Source organism: Peromyscus californicus, unplaced genomic scaffold (genome assembly GCF_007827085.1).
Source record: "Peromyscus californicus insignis strain IS unplaced genomic scaffold, ASM782708v3 Scaffold_22__1_contigs__length_63687245, whole genome shotgun sequence".
Taxonomy (NCBI): Eukaryota; Metazoa; Chordata; class Mammalia; order Rodentia; family Cricetidae; genus Peromyscus; species Peromyscus californicus.
In genome coordinates, this window is record NW_026294525.1 from 19,641,472 (window position 1) to 19,664,929 (window position 23,458).

The 23,458-nt window shown below is 40.1% G+C and overlaps 1 protein-coding gene across 3 annotated transcripts in view; it reads right to left on the bottom strand.

Annotated features, from left to right (window-relative positions):
• The window catches only part of Grm1 (glutamate metabotropic receptor 1), a 370,085-nt gene that overhangs the window by 47,489 nt on the left and 299,138 nt on the right, over positions 1 to 23,458 (bottom strand). For all 3 annotated transcript variants that reach the window (XM_052751016.1, XM_052751017.1, XM_052751018.1), the window contains 3 exons: positions 14,055 to 14,301; positions 8,919 to 9,087; positions 169 to 295 (listed from right to left, as the gene is read on the bottom strand). In XM_052751016.1, coding sequence (XP_052606976.1) covers positions 169 to 295; positions 8,919 to 9,087; positions 14,055 to 14,301 — 543 coding nt within the window. The remainder of the gene's footprint in view (positions 1 to 168; positions 296 to 8,918; positions 9,088 to 14,054; positions 14,302 to 23,458) is intronic.

Here is a 23,458-nt window from a genome sequence, read left to right on the forward strand (position 1 = left end):
CAGATCTCTGAGTTTGAGTCCAGCCTGGTCTATAGACTGAGTTCCAGGACAGTCAAGGCTACACAGAGAAACTCTGCCTTAAGAAACCAAACCAACCAAGCAAACAAACAAATAAACAAAAAAAAGGCAATAATTAGGCACCAGACTTACAAGTGAGGCTGCTCCTACCTGTCAGCTCTGCGTTGGGCCACCACCCCAGGTCACAGGCTCTGCAGGTGAACTCATCTTGCACAAACTCATTTTCTTTGCAGGCTGTGCAGATCCAGCAGCAGCTCACTTCTCCTTTCCGGATGACCTGCAAGACAGGAAAGTGTACATTGTTCTCTTGGCTATTCTCCTGGTCCAGCCTTCCAGATATTGAAATGCTGAGATTACAGATGTGAGCCATCAGGCCTAACTACAATCTTAGCTTTTATTTTGCTTAAAATCTGTTAGGGAAGACATGGAAGGAAAATATAACATAACAATTAATATAGAAAGATACTTATACAGTACATGAAGGTTCTTAGGAAGGCACTTGGAAGTTGGCACCCCAGACAATCTCCTGTTTCAGGTGAGGACTTGTCTTCACCATAATCTTGAAAAATCTCTCACCTGCTAAAGGAGCCTGAGGAAGGTTTGAAAACCCCATGATCTTAGAGATCAGGAGGGGACATCACCTCATTCCATCCTGAGTTTGGAAGCCTTTTGGTAGCACTTTTATACAATGAATCGACTACATTCTTTTTGTAGCATTATTAAGAAATAAAAATTTAAACTAGGCATACTGGCACACACCTTTAATCCCAACACTCGGGAGGCAGAAGCAGGTGGATATCTATGAGCTTGAAGCCAGCCTGGTCTATAGTGCAAGTTCCAGGACAATCAGAGCTACATAGTGAGACCCTGTAACAATACTAAACAAAAATATAACTTTTTCCTTATTTATGTTAACATTTATTGTTACTTTTAAAATAAAAAAATGATATATTTTTCCCTGAAAAAGGTTTTTTTTTTATCCTTTAAATTTATTGCAACAGTGCTGTGGGCAGATGGAGACAGACCAAGAATCGTGGCTGCCTATCTCATAGGTTTGACCCATGCTTTTTCATTTTGTATATTTCAGATAGTTTTCTCTCGATGTGGATGAGTGACTGGACCTAGAGCTAGGCTTCTTAGGCCAAGATGTCAGAAACAGTATCCTGTGACATTCATCCTGATAATGTGTTAGGTTATCCGAATTTCCCACAGTGTCTAAGGAGTGTGGACCAGATGCGGGCATGATGCTCATGAAGGCACAGGATGCTGCATTTCCTCTCTCCCTCTTTCATTAGTGTCCGGACCTTGTCTGGCAGGCAGTTTGTTACAGTCAAGTTTTCTCCCCTTTGGACCTTGTCTTTGGTGGGGAGTATCCAGCCTTTGGACACTGTGATGTTATCTTTCATCTACAAATGTATTGGGCCACATTCACAGCTATCTTAGGAGGGATGGGCTGCAGATAGGACATATTTGCTATAGAGCACATCTAGAATGGTCTGTTTTAGGAACTGTTCAGCCTCATTAATAAATTCTGATTATTCTAGTCCTTTATTCAATTGTGTGTATGTTCAACAAGACATCTCCATTCTGGCTGGTAGAAACTGGGACATTTCTTGGCTCTGTGTCAACTCTGAGAATTCACTTCCCTAGGCTTTGCCCTTTGCCTGGACTCTTCAGATTCTACTCTGCTCATGTGTAGACTGATGTTCAAATACTCAAGGGAATGTCTGTGCTAATTTCTGGGACTATTTATTTGTTTCCTGCAGAAATCCATCGTCTTGCTTCTCTGTACTGCAAATCGCGGTTCTTCTGGCTTTCCCAAACTCTCATTCTGTCTTCTTGAATTAGCAAGATGGTCAAACTCTGTGTTCTGTGTAGTTGAACAATCAGGAGATTGCCTTGAGGCAGGAAGCCTGAGTGGTTTTAGGGTTTTCCTTGCACATTTTTTTTCACTTCCCTGGCATCAAGGTCACACACTGTCTTCCAATGTCTGAACACAGCGGCTTCAAATATTTTATCCAGCTTTCTCATTGTTTATGGCAGAAGGCACAGCCTGCCCCCTGTTATTGCCACACGTAAAGCAGCAGAAGCCCTTCACTAGCACATTAAAAATAACAAACATTTCCATATGTAAAGTCAGAGTTAAACTGCAAATATTGCCATAATTTAAAGTGATAGACACCCTAGCCTTCATAAATCTGAATTATTTTCAGGCAGAATTGAAATTTATACCATCATTTTAAAATTACAGGGAAAGATCAAATGACAGAATGTTTTCAACAAATGTAAAAGAGTTTCCTTTTCTTATTTTGCTTTCAAATGACTTTTGAGAGTACAGTGAAATTTAGTGTGTTTTTTGAAAAACAATTTCAGATAGCCTCAGAATAGGTATAGGAAATTTACATCTCGAACAATGATTGCTTTCTAAATGGTATGGTAAAAATTCAACTAATAAATGGTTATTACTTTATTTTAATTAGGATAAGTCATATAGTAAAAGCCAATGTAAAATGCTGTGTATTTGTCCAACCAGCTTTAATCTTTCATCTCCCAGTAAAACTAATACTACTACTTGGGCAAATTTAAATGATAATATTAAATAAATTCACCAGCCCCACTTTCTGCACACTTTTAATATCTCTCAGGTTTTCAGTTCTTTAAACCATGCTTTGGGATCAAAATGGCAGGAGCTAAGCTACTAGCATGTTTGATCAGGAATGGTGATATAGCATTAATGACTTGAAATTTTGTGGGCGTGTTGCAATTTCTCCATCGTTGGAAAATGAGTGGGACAGTAATGCTTTTCCAAGTCCCGTCCAGCTGAGTTCACATAATACAAATTTTATATTCTATCACGTGACTGAAGCTGGGTTTTCTCTCAGAGGACATTAAGTGTGCTACTAGCAGGTGTGCTAGAGATTAGTATAGGAATATTCTAGTATTCCCACACCTCTGTCTCCACTTTTCTGTTAAATAACACTGACTTGGTATAAAATCTGTTTCTTATCGTTATTTCTGTGTAAAGTAGCAGGAAGACTTGGTATCAAATAGTAGAAACACACATATACAAACAGAATCACATAGTCTGTACATTCTTAATCTTGTCATGTTTTTAATTTTATCAGGAAAAGGGAAGACATATTAGTTGTTTGATTGCTTGATAATTTTGCTCAAGAATGAATATCCAGTCTCCCAAATAAACAACATCTTTTAGAGAATAATTCTGAAATTGGACTGAATAAGCAACTGTAATACCTAGGCAACAATAAAAATAACTGCGAAAATGAGCAGAGGAACAGGAAAATAACATGGAAACAACAGAGTTTAAGAAGGAGTTATTAAGGGTCAGTTGTGGCAACGATGATCAGAAAACACATAAGTCACTTGGGGATCTCAATCCCTAATGTGCTACAGAGTCCTGCCACACCTACTCTAAATCAACCCAGTCCAGTGACTTTTTAGTAATGTCCTGTGTTGAAAGAAGATAGTGTAAATATAAAGCACTGAGATTATCAATGTAATTTTAAAGATATTATTAGAAATCTCAAATTTTCTCCAAAGGAAACTTCTCCAAGTACTTACAGCTACTGTCTGGAAAATTGAGAGAGTGACCCCTGTAGCAGTGCACCCACAAATGCTCAAGGCACACACCTAGGAACACCCTGTTCCAATTAGGAACAAATAAATACAAATGGTTGCTTAATGGACTCTTGGTGTCTATAAGATACAAAGATACTCTTGATGGATCTTGATGGATAAGAACATCTGACATCACATTGAAAATGATAGTGTCTCCTGTACTTTGGTACTCAACACATCTGTCTCTGCCCTTTTGCTCACCCATAAAAACAGACAAACAAACAAAAAAAACCAAAACAATAACACTACCACCAAAGAGATATGCCAGTCTAAGGTTGGTCAAGACGCTGTCCATCACTTAAAATTAAGCAGTCCTCTGAGGTCCATATTTCTATTTTCTTTTGAAACCAAACTTTTCTCTTCTCTCCTCTCTCCTCTCTCCTCTCTTCTCTTCTCTCTCTCTCTCTCTCTCTCTCTCTCTCTCTCTCTCTCTCTCTCTCTCTCTCATAGAAAATACAGTAAATAGATTTTGGCCAAAATCATAAGTGGAAGAAATTATTCTGGTTTTGAAGCCTATAGCTTATATGTGTGGATAGAATTTGATCTAAAAACAAACAACAACAACAACAGCAAAAGCCCCAGCATTGCATTACTGCACAATAAGCCATGTATAATGAGGAAATATTTGTAATGTATACCATGTTCAGCAGGACATGTGAGGATGAGAGAAAACCTCTTCTGTCTCTTAACCCAGTCAGTCTCCAACCCAAACTCAGAGTCTTGGGAAAACAATCTACAGACCCACTTAAATGAAGAAGGTGTGTGTGTGTGTGTGTGTGTGTGTGTGTGTGTGTGTGTGTGTGTGTGTGTGAGAGAGAGAGAGAGAGAGAGAGAGAGAGAGAGAGAGAGAGAGAGAGAGAGAGAGAGAGAGAGAGAGATGGAGAGAGCACGCAGGAGATCTATAAAACAATCTGTACAGATCCATCATTCTCTAGCACTTTCTTTGTCTCTACTAAACTTCCCCTCCCCCTTTCGCAAAAGCTTTTCTCCCTAATTTTGTACACTCTTCACTTTGAGTTTTTAAAGAGGATCACTATTTATGTTTTTATTGTGAACTGTTAAAAAAACCAGGGCTTAGAAATTGAAATCCGCACTTAACAGGAAACATGCCAGTTCACATAACGACAGAGTTGAACAACATGTGGCCGTGGGAAGATAAAAGCTTTGGGTTGGCTCTCAGCCCAGCTTTGGAACATTCTAGATGCAAGAATTAAGAAGCATGAGACTCAGCCCCTCTGGGTCTCAGATCCATTACCTATAAAGGAGGGCCGGTGACACCTTCTGAGTAAGAGCCACTTCAAGGAGTAACTTGTAAGGACCCCATTATACTTAGACAAGGACTAACTGGGTGACTCAGTTCCTGACATCCTTCCTTCTTCCTCCCTCCTTCTTTCCACTAATCTTCCTCTGACTTTCTTCCCATGCTCGTTCCTTCAGGTCTTATGTCCTCTCCTCTATTGTTCTCACTGTCTGGGTTAGAATCCCCCAATGATGAGTTGCCACCGAAGGCTTGCATAGCGCAGTTCTTACGGTTCAAGAACACTTGTGAGATCTGTTGCCTACTGTCTTCTGGGTCCATTTGGCAAAGAAGAAGGACCAAGGCAAGAACACAGAAGGCAGGGTGTTTTTTCCCTCACCACCCCACTGTGCATGAAAGGATCTTAGAACAAGGCTCTGAATTCTTCCATTGCCCTTCTAGTCTAAGAGTGGGAATGGAGTCCCACTGTTTCTCACCTTTGAGTTGCCTCAGTGTCCCCTTTACTTTTATAACCAGTTTCCTATGTTAAATACCCTCTATTAAACTGTATGGCATAGAGTCTTTGAAGACTAGATCTATAAGAAATAACAATAAAATGTATTTTATTTGCCTTGCCTAGAATTGGCTCTCTCGATAAAGCATTAGCACTGTAAGATGTTATTTTTTTATAAGTTATACATGTCTAAAAATAAGTAATAGAAAAAATGCACCTTGAATAGCCTCAAAAGAAATCATTATAATAAAATGTTATGGATTCTCAAAAAAGACATCAAATTATTACTTTAGCATTTATAGCGTTTGATGTTTAGAAGGTTTCTTATTTGTTTGTTTATTTGTGAAGGCTCCACTTCCCAGTTAATACAAATTCACGTCCTAGGATCCTTTTCAGGCTGACTCTCTTTACATTGCCTACTGAGAGCTTGCTCTCTATCCTAACCCTGGTAGGTGGCAAATTAGTAGTGTTAGAATGTAAGTGCTATTATTTGGCAATGGGATTCAGATTTCATTTGTTTCTCTACCCCCCAAGGTGTTTATGGGAAACAAACAAACATCTCCCCCATCCAGGTGCTACTGAGAACAGGCATGGTTTTCTCTTGCAGAGTACAGAGTATTTCTAAAATTGTCCCCTGAGAGATTTGCATTTATAGTGAGTAATATAGTGAGTAATCCGCAATAGCTCAGCAATGATTAGTGGGATCTCCTGTGATAACATCACATGGGTGTAACACAGACACACTGCCAGAAACACACAGCATCTCGGCAGACAGATACATGCAGGCAGCCTTGCCTCTGAACTTGGGGAAAAAAAAAAAAAAAGGCCTTTCTTCTGGAGTGTACAATGGGAATACTGTTGTGTGAGCATGCTGTATAAGCACCCAAACAGCCTGCCAAGTACAGAATGACAGGAGAGTCTGTACAGGGATCTGGAATATGGTGAATCCTTGGGGGGGGGGGGAATGTTCTTCTTGCCAGTTTTCTCCTTTACTCTTTATCCTAAAAAGTAAAATCCTTCTATTAACTGTTCAGCGGTGGCCATCTATAAAGCCAGCTTGGTTTCATTCAGACTGGAAAAGAGTCAGAAAGATGTGGAGCTGAAGCTTCTCTGGTCTCCCCACATATGACTTGAGTCATCCAATGTTTTGTTTTTCCTCCGTGTACAAAACAACCAAACAAACAAACAAAAGAGCACAATACAGCAAAAATCCATTGGTCTGACACCTCCCAACAGTCAAGGGGAAATTTGATGCCTCTGGCTCTCAGAGGACATATTCCTAAGTACCACCAGATGGCCTCATGTGAAAGAGTTCCATCTAGACAAGAAAGTAGATATCTAACGGGAAGCAGTGCTGCTAGCTCACCCGTGTTGGTTTGGCTGGAGTCGCTCTTACACAACTGAAGTATCTCTGCATAAACTGGAAGCTAACATCATCTCCCTATCTCCTTTGCCTCACACTACCCAGGCCATGCATGAGGAGACATCTTGGTGAATGTAATCCACTGAGTTAGCACATATTCTGATCCTAAAATAAAATACCAGAGGCTACAAGGATTTATAAACAAGAGAGAATTATTTAATTCACAGTTTTGACGACTGGAAGTCCAAGGTTGGACAGCACTCTTGGCTGCTCATGAGGGCTTCTTTGGGCAACATCACAACAAAGAGGAGAACTGAATACGTGCAGAAGGATCTAAGCACATGAGTGACCTGACCTTATAACACACTACTGTCATGATAATTTATGGAATGAAACAATCTGTTTGGGGATTGATATCCCCAATGACTCAATTACTTTCCCCTTGGTCCCACCTCTTAAAGGTCCATCACCTTTCCACATGCTCACACTGAGGGCTAAGTAGCAGTACACAAACATGTGTGGCACACACATAAACTATAATACCCATAAACTAGGGGGCTAAACATGGCTATGGTGGCCATCGGAAGAGTTCATTAGCCCCCCCCCTCCTCTATCTAGCTGCCATGAGGATAGTTAGTTTTAATGTAACTTTTTCTGAGAAGGCACAAGATAATTACAGCTACAGCTGGCTCTCAGAACTTTATTTCCTCAAAGTGGCGAGAGCTACCGTGAGTTTTCCCTCCCTGACGAGTCTTCTCAGCTGCTTCATGCCCTCAGAGGTTCCAAACCTTTCAGCTTTTCTAGGAGTTCATATAAGGCTTCTCAATCCTCCACAGGAAAACTTAGGTTAGGCTCTGGCCCCAGGAAACTTAAGTATACTGAGTGCTCCTAAAGCATGCTTTGGACCTCTCCAGCATGGGGTGGGGGGGAGTCTGAAGCTCCCTGGCAGAGCAAAGCCTCACGATGACACAGGGAGGGGTCCAGATCTTCACACAAGCCCCAGCTGTGGTGTGCGACATTTTCGTGACAGCCTGTCTGCTTCTTGAGATGAATCACAGCAAATTAGAGCTGGGGAAGACCTATTAGTTTATCTGAGCGGCATGCCTGCCAGCTCACCGCCCCCTCCCCTATACTCTGTTGCTTCCTGCATCATCCAGCCAGAGTGTAAGTAGCCTGGACCTAAAGCCATCTTCCCTAGCCTTCTTCACTGATCTTTCTCCCCAGCACATCCAGCAAGAAACCTGATATTTCATATTTATTTTCTCTAGTTTCCTGCATGTAGTAATATTATGAGCTACTTACTTTCTCTCCCCTGAAAGTCCCTGAATATAATTAAAAATTGGAGACTCTCTTTGTTTAAATAATAATCCATTTCAGGAGAACCAAAGTACTTGGTAGAGAAAGGGCAATGTTAATTAAAGTATATGCATTGTTTTAGCTTTCCTTATCCCCACGATTGATGTCATTTCTAGCTGTATGTTTGGCATTGGACAGCTTCTGCCTTCTTTGACAATAGCTGGAATGATGGCTAAGTGATATTACTGGTTTTGATTTCCACATTTACTTTTGTTTCTAAGTTTCTAATTTTAAAATAATTGGCAAAATGTTATATCAAGTTGGGCAACACAGAGGTTTGATATATGTATGCATTGTGTAATGATTGCCACAGTGAGGTTCATTAACACATCCATCACAATCCATTAGAGTCCCAGAGTTTCCTTTAGCAATAATAGCTGCTACCATGACTAAGCACCATTACTGGCTTCCACACTTAATTCTGTTCTGATTTTTAATGCTGTTATTCTTCTCCTTGATGCCTACATTATATATAAGTCCCCAGATTATCATTGCTATTAAAATAAAAACTATTTCAATAGTTTATAGTTCCTAAGCAAATATCTAGAGATCTACATATCTAATACCATCTAAATACCTATCTAAATATCTAGAAAAAACCCTATATCCTAACCTAATAGTTACCCATGTCTTAACCTTTCTTTTCAGTTTTAGCTAAATGCAAGGACATGAACAGCAATCTCATACATCCTTTCTGGATAGTCTTGCTTTAAAATATCTGTTTTTCTTTACTACTGCACAGGTGGTGAAACTTTTTTCCAATAATGTCCAAGGATGCATTTGTGGTTTACCTTAATCTGACCCTTTAAGCAAGGCTCACTGCACACAGACCGGACCATGCCACTTTTGTTCATCTGGATTTTGTAATCATCAATGTTCAGCACGCCTTCATGCCAGGTTCCCACGTGAACATAGTCATAACGATTAGCTTCAGTGTACTGCAGATTCATGATGTCATACCTACAAAGAAAATAAACTCATGTGAGTCTTTCTGGCTATTTCCCTGATGGAGAAAACAAAGACACTTGTAAATAAGTGGGTTTTAGTGAAAAAAGAGAGATTAAGGATGATGAGATCATCACACATCCCAGCACTAGTGACTGTCACATTTAAGAGTTTACTCTGAATACTTCCTCTCTTCAGAAAACATCTGTATACCATCCATTTTTGCTAAATAATATATTGCTCTCAATTTTTTTCTCTGTTTACACTTCCAAAGGTAATGGTATGTGTATTTAGTTGATCAACTCCTTAAAACCATGTAGTACATTTTGAACAAGTATCAATCCTTGAGAACACTAATCTCCATGTTTGATTACTTTTATTTCATATTTCCTTTTTATACTCAGTTGCGATTTTCATTACAATGAATGTTTAAGGGGGAGGTACTTAAGGTATTACAAGGCTTAGAATTACTAAGTACAAACAAAGCAAGGAACCTGAAAAGAGCATCTTTAATTCGCAAAGAGGTTAAGGATTTAACGGGTATGTTGTGTGATGTAAGTGTGTATTATATGTTGTGCCTGCTCCATATATGTGTGGTGAATGCACATGAATGCATGGGTGGTGCCCATGTGCACTTGTGGAGTCTGGAATACAACATTTGCTGTCTTCTTCTATCAATCTCTGTCTTGCTGCCTAGTAGCAGGGTCTCTCATTGAATTAGGAGTTCATCATTTTGGCTACATCCTTTGGCCAGTGAGCTCCCAGGATCTTCCTGTCTGTAACCTCCCATGTTGGGGCTACAATTATGAGTAACTATTCCTGCTGTTTTAAATGTGTGCTAGGAATGTGAACTCAGATCTTCTTGCTTATCAAGTAAACACTCTTACCTCTAGAGCCATCTTGCAAGCCAATTTATTATTTTGTACATTTGATATTCAAAAGTATCTCTTCCCTGATTGAGACAAACACCTGTGAATCTGAGCAATTGGTGTCAGCTATTTCAGAAGCTTCCCATGCTGCACAAAATTCTGAAACCTTCCTGGAGTAAGGGGGGCCCTGTGTATCTATCTTTTTTTCTGTTTTCTTTTGTCCCCCCAAGAAATGTTTACTGCAACCAAAATACTTTCTGGGAGGCAGAAGATATTTTTCCCTAGGGCTACAGTGTCAGACAGTTAACAATACGATGGACAGAGCAGAGGACTTGTCATCAGGATGTGTAAACTGGAGCCTTGTTTTACATTTTTAATAGTAAGCTATACTGCTTAGGAATGTCACTAATCTCTGCAAACTCCTTGGGGTTCTTATATGGATGTGGGCACCTAAGACATGTCAGAAGCTACTTTATAATTGGGGAACATGCATAGGTCCTATATGTGAATGTCTACATATTCCCCAAATTCATGTGCCAAGACCCTTATTCCGAAGTGATTGGGCAATGACAGGGTCACAAGGAAGGAGCCCTCAGGATTGAGATTCTTACCTCTGCAAAAGCAGCTTGAGAAATCTCTCTTGCCTTTCTAATACATATGGACACCGTTAGAAGAGACCATTCATGATTCAGAAAGCAGGCCTTTGCCAGACCCCAGACCTGCTGGTGCCTTGGCCTCAGTTAGGTTTCCTAGCCTTCTGGATTGGGTCCACCAAATGTCTACTCTTCATAAACCACAGGACAGATGGTACCTGATACAGCCCCAAAGGTAAGACTCAGAATGCATTTGAAGCATTGCCTAACATCATCCACAGTTCTATTTCTAGGAACATGTTAATATACTGACTAGTTCTATTACACTAAAAAAAGCAAGCAAACAAACAAAAAACAGGAAGACATTTCTGTTGGCATAGCCATTCACTTCCGATAATTCTCTAAGTGGTCTTCCTTTTTTTTTCCTTCTCTAACTAATGCAGTAGTTTACCTAAGCTCTATGCTTGGCTTCTTCTTACTGGATCTCCAGAGGGATTGTTGTCTGCAGAGCTCTGTACAGTCCTTAACCTCCTGCGCTAGAACATCAGCCATCATGGCTCTCTCTCCTTATGTTCGACCGAAGGAACTAGATGGCAATTAACCAGCACATAGACCTCTTTCTGAGCAATCTTCTATCCCACCAGACCCCCATCCCCCTGCTTTCTTCATCCTGGAATACTTCTCTCTTTGAACCTATGTCAGACTCAGTCTCATTCTCAGTACTATGGACAGCTACTGCCTATCAGCTCTGTGTTGTCTTCTGAAATCTATTGGTTGTACTCGGCCTACTTTCTTATCTAGACAATAACTAATCATTTACTGGCATTGTTTTGCCTGTTCTTAATGTGCAAATGTGTCCTGTCACCCATAGGGTAACCCGAGGCTTCTTCACATCCAGATTCTAACAGTTTCTACAAATAGCAGCTTCCTGAAAGACAAGCAGCTTACAGAAAATAAAGGAACTTTCCCATTGCCCAGTGGGGAAAACTTACCGAGTGTGCCCGGAGTTCATTATTTATCGTTTGCTGCTCTGGTTTTTGGCTAATACTTATGATTCCCCTTGTTACTGAGGCTTACCAGAATGTTTCAAAGTAGCTCTGAGTGAGGGTTAAGTGGTTGTTAATTGTGAGCTCATGGCTCACACTCATCTAGGGGTCAATGAATAATCTACACCTCCACTACCTTTACATTCTGAACGCATGACTATGAACCTGTTGTGACTGTTCAATTTGAGTCTATTTTTCCCCATTAATCTCTGCACTCTATCCACATTAGAACAGGATGCTTCCTCACAAGCTTAATGATGGCGTTGCAAGCTGCCAGCTTAAGCCATCCTCCCCCTATAAATCACTTCCTGAGACTCTGATTAGCACCTCCTCATTCGCTCTTTCATAAAGAAAACCAGTTCACACTTCATTAGCATTTGGAAACTGAAAATTTCACAATATTTTCTTATGAAAACACCTTTTTAAAAAGTTCTAAATGCTGGAGGAAAAAAACAATAGCAAAACTACTTAGAAGGTATCAAGGGAGGTATGCAGGCTTATGGAAAAAAGTTTCCAGTACTAGCATGTACATAATAAACACAGCCCACCCCCTTTACCCCAGGGTTCCCTCCTGGTATGTCCTTGCATTTTATTTGAAATATCCTTATGTAAATCACACCCACATGAAATCTCACTGCATTCAGTGTATGTTATGTGATGATTGACTAAAATAATTCCCAGAGGGACCAAAAGCATGTGATATTATGACAGGAGCCTGATGCCCAAGAGAGGTGATGTGAGGAGGAAGTGAACTGATTAAGCTGACCAGTCTCATGCAGGAGGAAATGATCGCTGACAAGGGATCTGGGGAAGACTTGGAAGTTTAACATGTAATTAAAGATGGAGGACATAGAACTGAGTTGCTGTCTTATGATCTGGATGACTTATAAAGAGAAAAAGAGTAAGGAGATGTGTATTTACTGAGTGTGAAAATTCTCCAGCCCTGTGCTAATTAAACACTAAGTAAATTCCGCATGTGTTTTGTAGTTTTGTTGTTGCTATTATCATTATTATCATTATTATTATTGCTGTTTGGGATCATGGAGGATGGTTTACAGTACAAATCTGACCCTCTACCAAACCTCATTTCCAGTGGATTCAGGATTATAAGAGTGGGATTAGATAGGTGGGCCATCTCTCTTCTGAATCTCAAACCCTTAATGTTACTCCTGATACCATTTCCTAAGGTACTTAGAGCCGTACATTCCCAGGCCCTGGAGTATCCATCCCACTCACATGCCAATTATCATCTGTTCCCACCTAACTGGTATCTTGGAAGGAATCCTGTAGTACCTGGTTTTAATTGTTGACAAAGACATATCATTTATCCTTCACTGAGTTGTTGGATTTTACGAGGGAGATTTCATTAGCCCACAAAAAGGATTCTCTGGGTAGAACTTGTCACCTCCATGCAAAGCCTCTCACAGTACTTCTATCATGACACAAAGAAAGCTTCCAGCAATGTTGCCTAATTTTAGGATTAGATAAAAAGCAGCATGGTGTGGCAAGGCGTTTGCAAACCCCAGAGTCACCTCTTGCTCTCTGTGACTTTTAGTGACAGGCTTACTTACTTACTTCATTATCTGTCAGTGAAGGAAGTTAATGCACCAAGAATCACAAGACATAAATAATTTGATGTTTCACCTTAGCATAAAACATGTTTCCCTAGGAATCTCTAAGTCTGTAAAAACCACGCTCGGGAACGTAGCAGGGCCTGTATGATGGGCACAGGGCATCATCTATAGGCTCAGGGTCTTTTGCCTTCCTGCTACAGATTTCAATTCCTCTGCCATTCTTATGATCTCTTTCCGAGGAAAATCTATATGAATGAATACAGCTAATATTGACAGAGAACACATTCACTATGGGCCAGCTATATATGAGCACACTGAAGGCATCAAAACAAATGATTGTGTGTAAAATGACTCAAAGGAAAATTATATTTTTTATATCTATTACTTCCCTTTCTAGATGCCTAATTTTTTTTTTTTTGGAAAGCTACTATAAACCAAATTCCAGTCCCCAAACCCCCAAGTCTTTCTTCTTTTGAGACATCCAAACAGAAATATGTGTTAGCCTGGAAAAAAAGGGTGTACTCTGCAGGGTTTGGTTTTTGTCACATAGTATTAATCATGTGTAATATGCATAATCTTTCACGAGGAGAATAGCACTGTGTCCATCAATGTGAATGGTTCTGGCACGTGCATGCAGTGCTTGCTAAGGTCCTACTATCCAGGTAGAATGTTTTCAGAAGGTCTCAGGAATCCTGAGGGAAAGGCCAGGTGATTTTTTGGTGTGAGGGTGCAGGGTTCTTAGGGTAAAACATGAAGTATTTTGATGTTTTCAAAAGTAGTGCGGTCTTAGTTACATCTCTAATTTTATGTCTAGGTGAATTTATCTTCAACACTCCTAAACCATGGAACCCTAGTTGCCACCTGTCTGGCTCAGGGGTCATGCAGATAGAGATTCTTTACCTTCCAGGAGCATCCCCCTTCTCATCGAACCACACTTCCTCTCCAGACACGCCAACAAAGGAGGATTTGATGAGGAAATCCAGGAGCTTCCTGCCATCGATAGGCTTCATGGCATCACAGAGGCCCACGTGGCCAGGACAAAGAGCATGGTGCATGTTCTGAAGCCCGTGGGCCATGGCGTAGATGGCATTGATGACAAACCCCATTTTACTGTCCTGGACGTAGTTTTCTTCTAAGCTTTCATTGCCTGTAACAACAAAAACAGATCACTGCCAAGGTCACAAGCATGAATCGTATCAGGGCTACACACTCAATGCTCAGTGCAAATCGGGGATACACACCCAAAGCTCAATGCAAATCAGGGCTACAACACTCACTGTTCAGTGCAAATGAGGACTAACCACCCAATGATCTGTACAAATCAGGGCTACACACCCAATGCTCAGTACAGTTTAGGACTTCAGACACTGAAAGGGATCATGCCATTGGCAAAAGCAGAGTCCACTTTGTACTTATAACCAACTGTACTATATTCTGTCTGAAAACAGCATTTTCCCTTTCCCCTTCTTTATTCAGTAAATATTTTATGAGTTATAAAGCAAACAGTATTGAGGTGAAAACAAAAGAATTTTCATATAAGTAAATCATCAAGGAGCAATGGAAAGAATTCTTTTCCCTTTTCTTTTGCAGGTACTCATATGCAAACCTCCCTATCTTGTGGCACAGGAAAAGGATTTTTGCATCTGTTATGATGATCTATAATTCATGGTAATTCAGTTTGTACAATGTCAAGTCTCTGATGGTTTGTTTTTATGACTCCCCCTGTATTGTCATCTCTAGCGACATAAAAGAAGAATTATGTTTAAAACACATTTGTCAATCAGCAGACACTTTGCTAAAGTATTTCATGGTGGAGAAGTCAAACTCTACATAAAATTTAGCCCTGTTTACTTGTGAATCACAGGCTTTGTTACTTGTGAATTTTGAAAGCCCTGCAAACCTTCCTACCCCTGTTACAGGTGAATAAAACTTCCCCAGCTTCCAGCTAGTTTTATATCATTGTAGTGTTAGAGCTGAGCTCTATGTTGGAAATCTCCTTTTAGGACACAGATATGCATGAGAAATTTAGAGACCATTTGGGCTTTGTGAAATAAAAGTAACACTTTTGGAAAACAAAATCGACTCTGACTATCTCACCAGTATACTTTAGTGACCTTGGACTTAGTTCTTCAGATTCACACTAAGAGCTAGCTGAAGGCATGTAGAAAGTCTAGATTAGAACCTCCAGAAGGAACAGTAACAAATGTTGACTTTGATGTTGAACTTGGAATAAAAATAGAAATTCCTAGACTTCTATTTAAGGAATGGTCTATTTAGATGAAGTTGAAAATTGAGACAAATATTTGTATATCAACCCTGAGGGTGAGGTGCAAATGATGGATTCAGCTCAAATCCATCTTCCAAATGCTTGTGAGGTCCATGTTAGGAGTGGACTTTGTTTAAGCACTATTGCCAGACTGAAAGAAAATGTTCCAAGAGTAAGATAGGTCAAGGGGGCATTTGAAAATCAAACCACACAGAATGGAGTGCACAGCATTGGATTAGGCAGAAAGTACAGATACTCCTTGCAAAAGTTGCCGGGTCTTTGAAATAAGATGACTGAGGTCTGTTGGTATCCCCAGTAAAACCTGTCTTAACCCAGTGGTTATCTACTTGTGCTTCATTCATCAGCACCAAGGCAGACTCTATTCTCGGATGTCTATGAAATCGGTGTTGTCCTTTTGATTCTTATGTAGGGCAATCGCATAACTTATCCAAAATGGGTCATTTCTTTTCAGGATGAAAGTGAGTGGGAATCATAATTGTTGCAGAATGCAAGTGTGAAGAAGGCAGGCTGGGGCAACTGACACATGTTTTGGAGGCTGTGATCATATTTAATGATCATAATATGGGTATGATTTATATATGTGCATAGGTAAATACAAACACATGCAAGTATACTATACAGTCAGTAGAATATTTTCATTAGTTTTGATTAATTTTGTACTTATTTAATTTTAATGACAAGTATATAATAATATAACAGCTACTGATTTTGAGTGTATGATAACACTCAGTAAATGAAATCTTCCAGATGGACATTAACCTTCCCACTTTATAGGTGAGGAAAGAGCAGGGTGTGATATGGACCCAAATGCCTTTCTTCTTTCAGTTATGCTCAGTGGCTACACGGGGAAGCTACAGAAGTTTACACAGGAGGCAGGGGGCAGGCCATTGTGCTACATACCAAAATCTTTCTAAGCCCAGTTTAGTGTGTCTCCCTTGGATTATTCCAGATGTGCACAGATGCCCTACTAGTGAGAAGTCCTGGCACTCAATCCATCAGCAGCATACTATGACAGAGAAGCCCAGCCTGCCAGAATTTGTCATAGACAGACCTAGAAACCTTGACAATGTTTCTAAGCAATGTTTGCAAGGTAAATCATTCATGCTCTGCCAAATAAACCTAAGAGCACACAGGTCTCCCTGTCGTCCTAGTCCACTGGCTCTGCATGTGAAAGGGGCAACTACAGTCAATGAGAACTCTCTCTTCAGCTACTAGCCCAGGCTCAACCCTATTGGCTCCACTATAGTGAGCTAATATTTGGCCTATACAAGAAAGGACATTTGCTTTCACAACTGCCCCAGATTAGATCATACTGCAGAGATTTATCATGTCTGTCTGTCTGTTTGTCTGTCTAGCTAGCTATCTATCCATCTATCATCTATATCTATATCTCTATCATCTATCTATCTATCTATCATCTATATCTATATCTCTCTCTATCATCTATCTATCATCTACTTATCTAAGTAACTATGTGTTCTATGTAAAATGTGTTTGTTTGTTTATTTTCCAAGTACTCCAAAGATCATATATTTTCAGTAACAGTAAATTAAGAATCGAAAACTAACAACATAATCATTTGGTGGGAAGGTAAAAGCATTTATTTCCCTTCCCTGGGATTTAATGCCTTTTCATAACACTAGTCTCAGGTTATTTGTGAGAAGGGGATTTCATGTTTCATTTTCTGTGGTGCATTAATTGTTATAGACTACCAGGAGGTCATTAAACCACCACCTTTTAGAATACACTAAATAGAGTCAAATAATTGAGGTTGCCGGTGTTTTTATTTACCTTCAAAAGAATACCTGCCTGCCGGCTTCAAGGAGGACTGTGAAAATAACTACCTCAGTTCTAAACAGTAATCTTGTTCTTGTTGCAGGCACACGACAAACACTGTAAATTGCTCCTGGAGTCAGTGGCACACAGGCCTCTACGGGCTTGGGAATCTGCATTGAACATTCTGAATCAAGGTGCTCAGGTGCTTGGGCAAAGGACCAGTAGTTCCTCATTGATGTTCAGTTGTCACTGACAGCAGTCATTGATATTCAGATCAGCTATCCAGCCGATGGTGTAATGAAAGGAACTCCGGACTAGGCACCTGCACAGTTGGATGTAAAGGCAGCCCTGCCACTTCCCAGAAACAACACACTTCCAATAAGCCATAGAACTTGGCCTCCATTTCCTAACCTTATAGTACCTGTGAGGTAGATAATCTCACTGAAGTTCTGACCCCTTTACTCCCTCCACACCGCTGCTCCAGCTCCAGTGACTGCTCGCTGTGGTTGGTGGAGATCGTCACCTCTGTTATCTTTTTCACCTCTTGCAGGAGAAGACAGACACTTAGGGAAAGTCAAGCTGTGCCGGGATGAGTTGCCTTCCTCTACCTTGTGTTCTTTCACCTCTCACTCTGTGGGCAGAGTGAGGAAAGGGGTCTGCTGTTTCTCTTTAGCTGGGACTGGTTCTCTGGCCTGTGGAGGTTGTAAATCTGTGGTCTGTGTTTTTCAAGTGGCACTGGCAACTGGACAGATTAGCCTGTCCAGTTCTAGGGTCAATGTCTAAAAGTCATTTGCGGGTAGGTGCCCAACTAACACAGGTCCCCATTAACTTAGTTTTTTTCTGTCAGTTTTTCTTAACTTTTTCAAAACTTTTAGCCACACATGATAGCTCACACCATAATCCTAGAGCTCGGGAGGCTGATGCAGGACTGCTGAGTGTTCAAGGCTCAGCTATGCTGTGTAGTAAATTCCAGGCCAGATTGGGTTACATCATGAAACCCTGACTCAAATAAAACAAAAACTCAAAACTTTCTCATTGGGAATGGACATACCTACAGTAAAATGCAGAAGTCCTTACTATGCAGGTAAATAAATTTTCACGTATGTACACATCTATGTACCTGCTATGAGATGTCAGCACAAGGTATTTTCAGAAAACATATGTTTACTTAGGACCTCCCCCATCTATCACCCATGTTTCATCCCTTTGATGGTGCAGTCTCCAAGTATTTGACTTTCTGGTTCTACTCCAATTGGTAAACTTTTAAATTTTTAAAATTCTGTTTTCTGTTAGTGTACAAATATACTATTGGTATTTGAATAGCAGTCCCAGTATCCTGGAACCTTGATAAATTTCACTTACTTGTTTATCACTGTTGGTCTTTGAGACAGGGTCTTGACTGTGAACAACTGATCCTGACTGGCTTCTCCAGCACTGGGATTATGGGCATAGATCAACATGATTGGCTGAATTTACTTATTAGTTCTAATTTTAACAAGTTTTTCAATTATTCTGTACACTGACATTGTTTATAAAATGGGTGTTTAATCAGCCTGCTTCAGATCTACTTGTTTGGAAGCAGATTTAGGAAGGAAGTCCATTGGTGAGCCCTCTCAGATCCCAGTTCTGAAATGTTCAATAACCCATGACTAGCAAGACAGGGATAATGTACATGTGAAGCTCTTTCCTGCCAAATAGAACTGTGCATGCATGCAGCAGCCCTGTCCAGTAACTGGCTAGGCCACATTACAAACAGTATGATATTTATAGCAAAGCAAAGCAAAAAAAAAAAAAACCCAACTTTAGTGTGTATTTGTTCTGCATGTTTAAATAATACTGACCTATTTTAAGTGTCCTAAGTTGCAAAATATAAACAATATATGGAAATACTAGTTCCAGTCAAAGCAATTTTATTGGGCCTGGACTTTCTATTTTATTAATTCTTTCTCACCAGGATGCCTGTAAGACTAGTAGCATGGATTTTTTCAAATCTAGGTCCTTGACATTTACTTCAAATTAAGAAGGTGAATACAATAAGCAATATTTTACTTTCTCATAAAACGGAGAATTCTCGGAACTATTACTAAATACATGTCTCCCTGGGGGGAAAATTCTTTCAGTGTTTTGGCACTTGTCTCTCCACGGCTTCATTTTCTTTGACAGTGTCATATGTTCAATATACAATTTGATACAGTGTCATTCAGAGTGAAATAGAAAGGCCCATGATTATTTTCTATTGTTAACAATTCAAGTGAAGAAGATGACATTCAGGTCCCTTTGCACTGCCAAGTAGTAGATTTATTGAAGGAAGATTAATCAGGCCATTTTAAAAATACCGGCTTCCAAGTATACAGTGCCCTCAATTTGGCTTAAAGGCTTAGGCTGCTAAATTCTCTATATACCTTTCCCCAAGAGAATGTATGATAAGATTCAGAATAGCCTAGTCTTACACATGTTCAAGTCTAGGAACTGTGAATGCTTTGTTTCCCCTGATACTACATTTTTCTCATCCCATAAGGATTCTCTCTGCTAATATCACAGAAAAATATGACTTCCCCCGATTTTCTATTCCTTGTATTAAAATGTAAAATGAACTCCTATGTGGGATTGGAGAGAAGAAAAGGAAGATCCTTTAGTCAAGTCTGTGCCTTCACTGTGATTGTTAGTTGACTTCCTATTGCTAAATTCCACCTGTTCTCCACATGGGAACAATCAGACACCTTTCTAAGTACATCCTCGCAATCTGTTAAGGCAGAAACTTGTCCATTACATGGCATGTAAATAGCAGGCCTCTCACAGATTGAAGATAATATATGGTAAGCCTCAGTTCCCTGACAACGCTACTGCATTTAGTTAATTCATATTTCAAAAAATTACGGTGCGTGTGAATAACAAGTAAGGACAATTGCGGGTGTGTTTAAGTATCCTGAGGATCAGCTGTAGTATTCAGCTGAACTGTGGGACTCCATGTCTCTCTAAAGAGAGAAAACAGGGCAGCTTGCTGTGCCTTTGCTTTTATTATTGATAGGGCAGAGGAGGGCATCATAGAGTTGCAAACCACACCCCCCCGGAGTAAAATCTTTGCAGATTTGCAGAAAGTACTTGGCAGCTCTTTGTAGAGATGGAGTATATTACAGAGAGCTGGCAGCTTTTGTTGAGTGTGGGAAGTCTGTCTGTTGTTAAAACACACCAGGAACCAGCTCCTTCATCCACAACCTGCCGCTCTGTTCCTCTCTTGGTCTCTCCTATGTGCCAAGGAAGCAGGTCTATGCATGTAGCACCACCCTATTTCTTTACAGGTGGTAATAGGAAGAATGCTGTCTTCTAGGCATTGGGGAGTCCACGGATTAATGCTCTGACCTTCTTCTTTGATATTCTATCAGCAGGTTGTTCTTTTTAGACGCCCTACTTTAACACTGCAGTGACATAGATTGAGTGACTTAAACAGTGTGACTTCAACAGAGAGAGTGGCTTTGGCTGAACTTTAAGCCCTGCGGGTGAAAACTCTACTTATGTGGGTGAAAAGTCTAACTTGTGACTGCTTTCCTCATGGTTTAACAGAACAGCTCTGGTAACTAACATAGGGTCATGTTTATTATAAAAATGCAAGCATCAATTCTATATGACATTGGCATTCTAAATTCAGCTTGGTGATGGGCTTTTGACCAGTACAATATAGTATTTATAAACTGACCAATCCATATACATAAAAATATAATTTGAGACATATTAACACATTTCATACTCTTTAGGGTTTTATTCCTGTAATTTGTAAGTCAGATGGGTTAACTGGAAGCACAGAAGGCTGCCATTTACTGGAGACTTTAGTATTTAAACACAGGACACATGGTTTATCACATGCCTGTTACATCTTGGAGTAACTGTGACTTTTCAATTCAGACTGATTGCTACAGGAGATTATTTGTTGATATTTTACATTAATATTGTTATGGATTTACCAGTCTAGGTAAACTATGACACCACCTTGTCCCCATGTCACAACTCTTGAGATTTCTTGAAAGCCATGGTCATGTTCCCTTTTCTGTGATGTCTCCTAACAGCCTCTCTTGAACAAATCAAATTTGGAATTCCCAAGGGCCTAATAAAAACTAATTGCTAGTAAGATTTAGTCAATAACTGTCACAGAAATTAATAAAGTAGCATCTACGATCAATATTGTCAAGAACACATAGACAAAGAGCTCTTAGCCAGAAACTATCAATAAAACACATGCAGGGTCTAGACTTCATGCAAATCCATTTGGATATGCCAACCACTCAGCTCAGGCCGTGAGGAGAATATTTACAGAAACATGAAAGCCAAATATAATTCTATACTAAGAAGGATCACCTTGAGAGGTCACGGGGCTGATCCAAATCTGCTCAAATTATACTCAGAAAAGGAGTGTAAGCATTATTCTACTCTAGTAGAAGGAAATTGCTTCTCATGGGACATGCATTAACAAATCTGAAATCGCTGTCCATGCGTATAACAAGGTTAAACAAATAAATCAATCAATGGCAGATGGTATAAGCAGGGTGTATCACTGGTAGAATCAGAGGCTATAGAGAAGCAAAAAATATAGTTAGAATAAACTATGCGATATGAGAATAGACCTGGAGAAATCAGCATGAATTTAATAAAAGCTTATGAATTTATATAGAAATGTCTACATGTGGTTTTAAATACTTCAACATTTTTATATATATGTGCCTATGTGTTTCTGTGTCTGTGTATGTGTGCATACTTGTGTGTAGTTGCCTGCAGAAGTCGGAAGAGGGTGCCAGTTCCTGGAACTGAGGATGCAGTTGATTGTGGGTTAGGAACTGAAGCCTGGTTCTCTGCAAGAGCAGCAGCAAGCACTCTTAATCACTGAGCCCTATATTTGGCTTCATATATATACATTCCCTAGTCATGCACTGTTGCTAGAGTTTTCCTGCCTGGCCCACAGTCAGGACAAATCTCTCTCACCCGCCAGTCCCAAGCCGCTTAAACCTGATCAAATAAACACAGAGACTTATATTGGTTACAAACTGTATGGCCGTGGCAGGCTTCTTGCTAACTGTTCTTACAGCTTAAATTAATCCATTTCTATTAATCTATACCTTGCCACGTGGCTTGTGGCTTACCGGTACTTTACATCTTCCTTTTCCTGATGGCGGCTGGCAGTGTCTCCCCCACCCAGCTTCCTGTTCTCTCAATTCTCCTCTCTGCTAGTCCCGCCTATACTTCCTGCCTGGCCACTGCCAATCAGTGATTTATTCATTGACCAATCAGCAACACATTTGACATACAGACCATCCCACAGCAATGCACACTAAAGAAAAAGCACTGTCCAAGCTTTAAACACACCCAGTACTCAAATCTTGGCTTCTAATATCATACACATACACACACACACACACTCTTTGGAAGAGAAAACCAATTGATGATTTAGAGGTGGGACTGGGGAGATAGCTCAGTGGTTAAGATCACTGGCTATTTTTCCAGAGGATCTTGGACTACCAGCATTCACATGGTGACTCACAATCATCTGTAACTCCAGCTTCATGACATCCGACAATCTCTTCTCTCTTCCATGGGCATCAGGCATACGTATGGAACTTAGACACATGTACAGACAAAACACAAATACATGTAAAATAAAACAAAAAATAAACCTTTAAATACTTTTTAGAAGAGATATATGGAAGAGACCAGAAAATACACACAGTGAGCATGGGGAGTTTGTATTTGTAGAGAAAAATTCCCCCAAACTGTACAATGACATCAAGTAAAAGACTTCCAGTGGCCAAAGCCAAAGCAATCTGAACAACAAAATCAACAATTTAGTATGGGAATATGATCCAAGATATAAAATAACTGATTATACTGATGTAAATAAAGTATAAGTGGGGAAAAATAAAGGTTGGTGGAGGAGAAAATATAACTCTTCCTGTGGGGCGTTTACCCACCAACCCCACAGCTCCCCAGAGTTTTCTTTTTTTTTTTTTTTAATTTATTTTAATTTATTTTGCAATACAATTCAGTTCTACATATCGGTCATGGATTCCCTTGTTCTCCCCCCTCCCGTCCCCCTCACCTTCCCCCCAACGCCCCCCCCATTCCCATCTCCTCCAGGGCAAAGCCTTCCCCACAGACTGAGGTCAACCTGGTAGACTCAGTCCAGGTAGGTCTAGTCCCCTCCTCCCAGGCCAAGCCAAACAATCCTGCATAGGCCCCAGGTTTCAAACAGCCAACT